The following is a 9,679-nucleotide window of genomic DNA, read 5'->3' on the forward strand; positions in this document are numbered from 1 at the left end:
GAGATCCAAAAAGATCGAAGTCGCGATCCGCGTCTGGCAGTTTCGACAGAATACAGACCACTTCGAATTACTTTATTCGATTATGGTAACGTGCCTATCACGTTGAGGTTAACTACGCCGGGATTCGTTTCAGCAAGTAAATATCCATATATTTAAATGGACCTTGTTGGAGCATACGTAATCCTAAAATGTAGCATCGTACCAGAGATGGCGTTTACCGCACCATTTGTAGTATTTTCTAAAACGCGCTGTTAAGACAGCAGGTAAAAGTTGGTCTGTGTTCTGTCGGAGCTGTCTGCGACGCGCTGATGAGATCCAAAAAGATCGAAATCGCGATCCGCGTCTGGCAGTTTCGACAGAATACAGACCACTTCGAATTATTTTATTGGTTTTAGTTGAATGACTTTTTTTAATTGCTACAATCTAATTGGTCTATCGTTTCCCGAAATATTTATGCCTTATTGCTTCATTTTGTGGCATAGTCTGATTCAATTTTCCCCAAACCCATTAGTTACAAATATATATACAGGTATGGTATTGCTCTTGTGGGTGTCCGTCCTGCCGAACTACCAGAATTTTACGAAGATACAATCCTCCTGAACCCGGGACCTCGGCACATCATGAAGAAGACGGACACGTGTTATTACATGAGTATTACAAAAGAAGAAAATTCATCATTCACGGTGGCCAACCAACAGACTCAAGTTCCGCCAGGCGGTGTTGCCAGTTCGGAACCGGTAATAATAACAGCTGAAGAAAAACCAAGAGTGACTCCTACCATTAAAGACGGTACCGCTCCTCCTCCAATCATACTGCAAGTTCCCACATGTGTCAGTGAGTGTTGTTGCGCATGTTTTAGGGACACCACACGAAAAACCCAAATAGAAAAAGAGACAAATCTGGTCACGATACATGGTCATCAAAGCGTACAAAGATCATTGTACAATAATCTAGTTTTAGACGTTTTTAGAGTCAGTTACGATTTGAAGGAACTTGAAGGAAACATCATCAACCATTTCGATTCCCGAAAGTTTGGACATAGTATCCAAACGTAGGGTCCAAACAGTCAAATAGATCTGATAGTTGTTCACGACTACCAAACTTTCAACGTTAAGCAAAATACCACAGTAGAATATTCAAATTTTATATGGGGTTTTTAACGTTATGGGAACTTGACGGAAATATCAATCATTTGGATTTTCCAAACTTTGATACTGTGTCCAAATCACAAAAACCAAGCAGACTACCAAAGCATTCAAAGTTGGTCAAAACAATATTATACAATGGTCACATTGAAAAGCTTTTGGGATTGTGTCAATTAGATAAAAACACCAATCATTTGGATTTCCCAGAGTTTGGATGCTGTGTCCAAACAACCAAATGAACCAAACTTCCAAAAAATTCAATGTTGGTCAAAACAATACTATACAAAGGTCACATTGAAAAGCTTTTGGGATTATGGTAATTTGACGAAAACACTAACCTTTAGGATTTCCCAAAGTTTATGCTGTGTCCAAACCGCAAAAACGAATCAAACTACCAAAACATTAAAAGTTGGTCAAACCAATATCATACAATGGTCACATTGAAAAGCTTTTCGGATTATGGCAACTATCATTTGGATTTCCCTAAGTTTGGACGCTGTGTCCAAACAACCAAATCAATCAGATTACAAAACATTCAATGTTGGACAAAAGGATATTATACAATGGTCACATTGAAACGCTTTTCGGCTTACGTTGCGGCCAGAACGAAAAAACACATTGGAAACGTTTTAAGCTCTCCAAAGTTGCATTTTTGGATTAACATTTCCATTCATGTTGACACACTATGTTCAAAAAAGTATTATTGCTTTCGATGTTGAACGTCGTTGGAATATGACACGGTTTGTAAAGAAACGCATTAGCAGCTTTAAGTGTCAAACACTCTGAATTTCAAACCAAGGTTTAAAAATACCAAACAAATTTTGCCATCATGTTTTCTGATTTATTTACTTCTTACACGCTCTATTCTATTTTCTGTTTCATCTTTTCTTCTCTTCACGTAATGTAAATAGCTTTTTCAGACGTTAAGTGTTTCATTCAAGATCCAGAATTCAGCATATAAAATTATTTTGCTCATTTCTAAATGTTTTTCGTTCTATTGGAAGCACTGGATCTTTGGTGTATCTCTTATCATTCCAATTTTATTTACTGTAACTTTCGGCTCCATTTAGCAACATTTCCTGACCATGGAGGTCTAGGAGATTCTCGTCAACATCTTAGAGAAACATCCCCTACAACGACTATCACAACCGGGAACCATTTGGATGTGCCGCGACCTGGGGACAACCCAAATCTCTTGAGTCCCGAAATGATCAATCAGAGACGAAATTCTAGAAGACCCAGCATCCTTCCCGTTCCAGATAATTTCACAGGTTCGTCGTTTAATATCCACCAGGATCCGGAAGAAGGGGATGAGAGTGACGACGAGCTGGAAGATGACGTGCCGTGGAGATCGCCGAGTGAAAAGATTGCGTGAGTTTCTTGACGATTATCGCATGCATCAAGTATTCTATTAGTATTTGAATTATTGTGCAGTCTTGACCGTTGTGTTCTCTTCCATTGTCAATCTTTCACATATCTTTAGACATACTACATATCTAACTGTTCTCTATTTACCTAGTGTTAGATTTTCTGAGCCCTCTATTAGTTTATATACGTACGTATTTATACATTTTCATCGTTAGAACGATACTGACTCTTAGCATTTGGAAGCCGATGGTCAATTTACATTTTGTTGAATTTTTAGTCATTACAATCAATCGATTTAGGAGATATGAGTTGAACTTCCTGATGTCAGGAGTCAGTAGTGATTTTGACTTTGTGTGTTTTTACCCTCGGTCATGACTAGCACCCTTCGATTCTCCCGAACATTTCCACACTCTTTCCGACAGTTGCACTTTATAACTAGGTGCAGCAATGAATCTCAAGGAAGCACGAAAACTGCATGGCATGGAGATTATTCGTGGTGAGTTTATTTCGTTCTCTTCAACTTTACATCACTTTAGAAAAATTCACGCACGCTGTGGAATTCAGCAGAATTTGATAATGATAACGCCTCGTTTTTAGTAAATCAACACCATTGATTATATTTTAATAAACCAATCCATCTACCTGTGAAAAAAGTTTTAAATAATTAATGGGTGGACCATGTTAGACGCATTAATTATACAGGGTAGTAATCGTTTGGGGATTGTAGATGTTAAATTACATTAATTTTTAGACAATAACTTACTAAATTCAGAAGTCTTTAGGTATCTGTTGAAATGATTATTGTGCTTATTAATAAGCCCTATTGTAACTTGATCTTTGATTTATTATCGTCGTAAAGCTTGGATTACAATGTTCAGTGGTTTTTGAACTATGATTTTTTTACTGTCTTTTGTCTAGAGTCCGCAGTCGTGTGATGTGCTTCATTTCTTACATGCATATCGATTTTAAAATATTATCCGTCAAAAATGAATGACTTTATGTAGTCCTGTCGACTATTTTTTTATAGGTCAGTCGTAGTAAATGCATTACAAATTTCGTGTATGCTGTCCCTAGCTAATAAAAATACTTTAGATCATTTGTAAAATCAAGCGAGTTTACAATTGCATTTTATTCCTGAAATGTATATTTTGAATCGCAGCATCGTTAAGGGTTTTCCACCGGTGTCGCCGTACATCGGCGTGAGTCCGACCCTGTGCTACCTCTTGAAAGAGAAAAAACCCCTTTGCTGTCTCCAACTGGCGCAAGTCTGCGAACATTGCAGCTACCGAAATGCCCGCGACTATCAGTGGCAGAACAAGACCATCATTTTAGCTGCGGACTACGCTTCCAATGGCATTTATAACTTCATAATACCGTTGAGAGCGCATTTTAGATCGAAGACGTCGCTGAATCCAATAATTCTTCTATTAGAAAGGCGACCCGACATCGCCTTCTTAGATGCAATATCCTACTTTCCATTGGTTTATTGGATGCTGGGATCGATTGATAGGTAAGATAGATTTGTAATATTTATAAAAAGTCATGTAGATATTCAGGGCCGGCGGAAGAGATTAGATTCTTTTGTTTAAATGTACCGGCTGGGACCTTTTGGCTATTCGCAATGGTCCTTAGAGAGACATGGTCTCTCGCTAGTACCTAGCACCATTATTCCTCCAGTCACACTTCCTGTAAATTGTATTAACTGTTTTTGAGACAACCTTTATCATCCTGTATACAGAGAATTTGAATGAGAATGGTCCTTCGAGCCGGATGTCTACTTTTTAGAAGTATGTTTTGTTGTTTCAATTTATGAGTTCCTAAGTACAAGACACTTAAATATTCAAAGCCGGCAAAAGAGAAAGAGAACGGGTAGAGAGGAGGGTTTGAAGCGATATTATTTAAAGCAAAGTAACAACCGTGATATTCTACGTAATCGTCACTTCTAAAAGCTTAATAAATATTTTTCTATCTCCTAATAATTTCCCCACCGCTCTTTTTTACATCTACATTATTTTAGGTACATTACCAAAAATAATTAATGTAATAACACAAGAACTTAACAACAAAGTAGTCCGGCCGAAATTTTATTTACTTCCTTTTATGACAGAAATATTTTAAAAGTTTCTAACATTCCTGATGAAGATTAAATTCCTTGAGCCGCCTAACAAATCTATTTGCAGATGATAAAATCTAGGTCATTTATAATTACGGAACAGATTTACAGTTAAAGAATAGCAATCGATTTGTTGTAGACTTTTCAGAATTTATGCGGAACGATATCGTATCTTTGAATGTCATATTTATCGTTCTAGATAAACGTTTAATAAGGACTGGTATTGTATATCTATATTTCAGAAACAGGAGAATGAACGACAATGTTTAACAGCAAATATTAATTAACAATAGTTATTTTACCACATTTATATCATAGTTATTGTGGATTACTAATCAACATTTGTAACTAAATGTTCTATTTGATCTTATTATTTTGAAAATGGAGTTACAAGTAGGGAAAACTCCACATCAAATTTATTCTAGATAGTTATTTATTTAACATATTTCGAAAAACAATTTTGGTTTATATGATAATAAATAAATATTTTGGTTTGCGAATTGGAAATTTGTAATTTTTTCGATGTGGAAAGATTGACGTTCTTGAAAATAGATTAAGAGGAAATAAAATAATTGAGTTACATTAATCGTGATGTTGGTTTGATGAGAGACGAAATTAATACAAATGGATAAAAAGTAAAACAAGGATTTCAGCCGGTAATGTAATGTAATAGCCACTTAGGGTTCATGACTCCGAAGCGAGGATTTCTGGAAGTTACGGGTTAATTGACAACCTTTGACTTTTCCAGTCTGGATGACCTACTTAGGGCGGGCATCACCCTTGCTGAAAACGTCGTCGTTGTGAACAAAGAACTTTCCAACTCAGCCGAAGAAGACACACTAGCCGACTGCAACACCATCGTAGCCGTACAAACGATGTTTAAGTAAGTTTCTTTTGAAGAAATACTTTCTTTTTTCTTTGGTCTCTTAGCCATTTACACGAACATCCTTACTTGTCTTTCAAAGAAGTTATTTTTACTAAAACTTTTCGAATAGATTTCATGAATTGCTCGTTTTCTGAAGTACCATTGGTAATAAATCGTTTTCTCGGAAACATTTGAATTTAATAGACGCTAAAGAATCAAACAGCCCATGTATCAAACAATTAAAACATTTGTTGATTGCAGTCTTCATTTGTTATCATTATAAAGATATCCACTTATTGCTATCAACCGTGGGTTGTTTTATAAAGGATTTCCATCATATAATTTTTTAACAGCATTTTTATCACAAGTAAAGTGTTGGTAGATTAAAGTTATATCGGTTAATCGATTACAATTTCTTTTTGTAATGACGTTATGGCGTCTTTAAGGAGATATAATAAAAAGAGTGAATTACAACTGATTTTATCTTTAAAAAGGCGCTGACGTGTTAGTGCCATAAATGTCCACCATGTTCCTTCTTTATCGTCTAATAGTCGCCAATAACGTCTTTTTCTTCACAGTTGCAAAAATATACGATGTCTTAAAAAGACTGTAACAATTTATTGCCTTTCGCAATCAGAATTCATGAATTTTCCTGTTTAAGACCCGAACAATTTGTCCACAACAACTAAACAAATAAAGTAAAAGAATATAATTTAATGTTTCCATTTCTCGATATATTACAAGAAGAAAAAAGTTCGTTAATTTTATAGTCGTATTTTAATTATTGTTATTATTCGTATCGGTCGTTAAATTTAGAAAAGTGCGAACTTTGTGAATAACGTCAAGCATAAAATTCACTCAAAGCCGAAAGCCGGCGTGGATCAAGCCACCCATGAATAAAAACTCAACTTTTGAAACCACTAATGGCTCTTTCTGCCAAAATTATATGAAGCAACCTGGATAAAGTTTACTTACCTGAAAACTTGTTTTCACCGTCGACGTATATACGTAACTCTCTGAAGTAGACTCAAAGTTCTATTTCTAAGTTTCCTTTTTGTTTGAAGTTTACTGTCGAAATCCAAAGCTTCATTTCTCAATTTAATTTGCAACTAGCGAAACGCAGGGGCGGCATGGAGTCTCTAATTTTGAAAAGTTTTCTTTCCAGATTTTTCCCAAACATCAAAAGCATCGCGGAATTGTCCCAATCATCCAACATGCGATTCATGCAGTTCAGGGCTCATGACAAATACGCCTTGCACTTGTCGAAAATGGAAAAGGTAACTTACGTGACTGTTAATATTATCTCCTATCATCACCTTGCATTTTCACCCACTTTTTTACAACCCTTTGCGCTAAAATAGTATTGGCTTTTTTGTTGTCTGGGAAATTTAGTTTTTCGAATCTCGCTGCTCTATGAGACCCGTCTAGACGTGGAAATTGAACATATAATAGTTAAAGTGAAAAAAGATAAGGAATTGCTAGACTTTGCCCCCACATTTCTATTGATAACAGAACGTATAAGGGCACAATGGGGACGCGCTATGTTTTTACAACTAAAGGATCGATTCAAGTAAATACAATTAGGGTGGCTGCCGGGTCAATATTTTTATTGAAAATTATCGTTTTCCTTAGGAACGTATTGTCTTCCCCCTTCCCTGTATTATCTGAACATGTTTCCAGAGAACTAAATAATATTTTGCTTCTCTATTAGTTTAAATAAAAATGCATATAAATATTTCTTACCCCCAACCTCGTGAATGTAGTTTAAATTAACAAAATATAGTAAATGGGACCTTAAAATTATCTCATCTAATTTCAATTTACGTTCATGCAAAATTAATTGAGTGAAAATCTCTTTGCATTAAAGCTGCTGCATAAAACGTACAGCTAACTCGTTATACATGTAAAATTTATTGCTAGAAAACTAGTTAAAACTGTGCACAAATAAATGGAATATATATATACATAAATGTTCCCTTAATGAATTTTCTTCCGTATACGAATAATATGGAACGTGTTCATTAAGCTAAATTTACTTTGTGCCATTTCCACATCTACATATTAACCCGGAAAGTTTAGTCGAACTTTTCTGAAAACTTTAAACCAGAAATACTTACAACAACTTAAAACTAAGTTTAATATGTAGATAAGAAGAATATTCTTAAACGAAGACCATTTCGGAATAGGGAAGTTTAAAAATTTACATGAAGTGTGGTTACGTATCTAATATTTAGTGAATATTGGTATAAAATAATCTATAAATTATTAAATGAAAATGTAATGCACTCACTTTTCTTTTTATATGGGATGTATAGACCATCCGTCAATTTATTCACTGTCGCTCCAAAAACAACCCGTCGATTGGAGAAAACGTTTTATAATGGTAGAGTTTGCCGAATAAGATGCTTTTGTTTGCTTCCTCCTTAAATATTTAGTTGACAGTTCCATTCGGATCACGTAAATTCTAAATAAACCTCTTCTTTTGTTTAAATGTGCCGGTTGGGTCATTTCGGCTGTTCGCAATGGTCCTTAAAGAGACATGATCTCCATATAAATTGCCTCAATGAGTTAATAAACTTATAAAATAGTCTTGCTAGTACCTCTATAATAGCGCCATTATTCCTCCAGTCACACTTCCTGTAAATTATATTAACTGTTTTCGAGACAATCTTTATCATCCTGTATACGGAGAATTTGAATGAGAATGGTCCTTCGAGCCGGATGTCTTCTTTTTGAAAGTATTTTTTGTTGTTTGAATTTATGAGTTCCTTAGTATATATACATGCATCTATTAAGGTTATACTGAATATTCAACAGTTATCAATTAGATTTTCCCAATTTTCCAGTGGATTAATCTAGTAATGATGACCTGTGGTGTGGTTTGAAACCTTCTCAAGTGTATTTGTATTCGATTTTATTCTATTAGTTCATTTTTTTATTACCATCCTTCTAGAGAGAGAAAGAACGAGGATCTCACATATCATACATGTTTCGGCTACCGTTCGCCGCAGGAAGCGTCTTCAGTGCGAGCATGCTCGACACCTTGTTATATCAAGCATTCGTGAAAGATTACGTAATCACGTTCGTTAGGCTCCTTCTGGGAATCGACCAAGCACCAGGATCAGGATTTCTTACATCCGTAAGTATTCATTCGTATGACCTGACCTCGGAATATCGATTCATTTTTTTTTAAGGTACCTATTATTATAACTTTAAAAAGGTATTTCCATGTAAAAATGTAGGTTTTTCTTATTATTCATGAAACAGGTTTTAAACATCGAGTAGGAGATCTTGTTAGCATTCGGCACCCCAGCATCCACGAGACGTAAATATTAAGGGGTGCCGAGAACCCATGACCATAAGTATCAGTGCCAATTGGGTACACAAAAATGCTAAGATGTTTGTTCTGATAAATTCCAGAATAGATCATGAGAAAGTCAAGCACTTTAATCAATAAATTAATCAAAAAGGAATTGACTATAGTTACCACAAAATCTGGTCACTGTGGATACGTGTTTCGGCCACTTGTGGACATTTTCAACACGGGTGAAACACGTACCCTCGCTTTACAGACATTTGTAGTTACTAGGATTAGCATTTTTCTACTTTAATTCAGTCAACAAACAAATGAAAAGATTATGAGCACCTACGAATTTTTTTAGAAGTCAGTAGCGCCTGATGTACCTACATCCTTTTTGATGATTTAGGCATGTTTAATATGTTTTAAAGTGTGATAAGTATGTACATATTTGTTTCAGATGAAAATAACGAAGGACGACATGTGGATTAGAACGTACGGTCGGCTGTACCAAAAGTTGTGTTCAACCACGTGTGAAATACCAATCGGAATATATCGCACTCAGGACACGTCGATTTCTGAGTCGTCTAATGTGAGTATGAGTGGTTGCTCATCTGCTTGGTCGATCTGTGTGCGTATGCCCTCCTCCCAATCGGTGAGTAACACCATTATGGAAAATATACCTAATGGCATTTCGTATCTAACACAAAACTTGTTTAATAACGTACAATTTTTATATTTACTAACTTATGATTTTGTTTGATTGTTTGTTTTTTTATATCTAAATATATGTTTCTATGCATTGTTTTTGTTTTGTTTCATTCGTTTGTACAATTGTTATTCTAAAGATTAACAAGTTGATTGCATCGTACTTCGGCGAACAGTAAGTA

The 9,679-nt window shown here is 35.3% G+C and overlaps 1 protein-coding gene across 6 annotated transcripts in view; it reads left to right on the top strand.

Annotated features, from left to right (window-relative positions):
* Positions 1–9,679, top strand: part of LOC108744240 (potassium channel subfamily T member 2) — a 122,939-nt gene that overhangs the window by 100,046 nt on the left and 13,214 nt on the right. For 2 of the 6 annotated variants that reach the window (XM_025976795.1, XM_025976799.1), the window contains 8 exons: positions 530–834; positions 2,216–2,516; positions 2,953–3,009; positions 3,673–4,023; positions 5,375–5,509; positions 6,645–6,768; positions 8,445–8,630; positions 9,250–9,556. In XM_025976795.1, coding sequence (XP_025832580.1) covers positions 530–834; positions 2,216–2,516; positions 2,953–3,009; positions 3,673–4,023; positions 5,375–5,509; positions 6,645–6,768; positions 8,445–8,630; positions 9,250–9,552 — 1,762 coding nt within the window. In that variant the 3' untranslated portion in view covers positions 9,553–9,556. Of the gene's footprint in view, positions 1–529; positions 835–2,215; positions 2,517–2,952; positions 3,010–3,672; positions 4,024–5,374; positions 5,510–6,644; positions 6,769–8,444; positions 8,631–9,249; positions 9,557–9,679 lie in introns of those variants that run through there. The other 4 variants (XM_025976796.1, XM_018479912.2, XM_025976797.1 and 1 more) reach the window with 4 other exon arrangements.

This window comes from Agrilus planipennis, unplaced genomic scaffold, assembly GCF_000699045.2.
Source record: "Agrilus planipennis isolate EAB-ADULT unplaced genomic scaffold, Apla_2.0 scaffold13, whole genome shotgun sequence".
In the NCBI taxonomy this organism is placed as follows: domain Eukaryota; kingdom Metazoa; phylum Arthropoda; class Insecta; order Coleoptera; family Buprestidae; genus Agrilus; species Agrilus planipennis.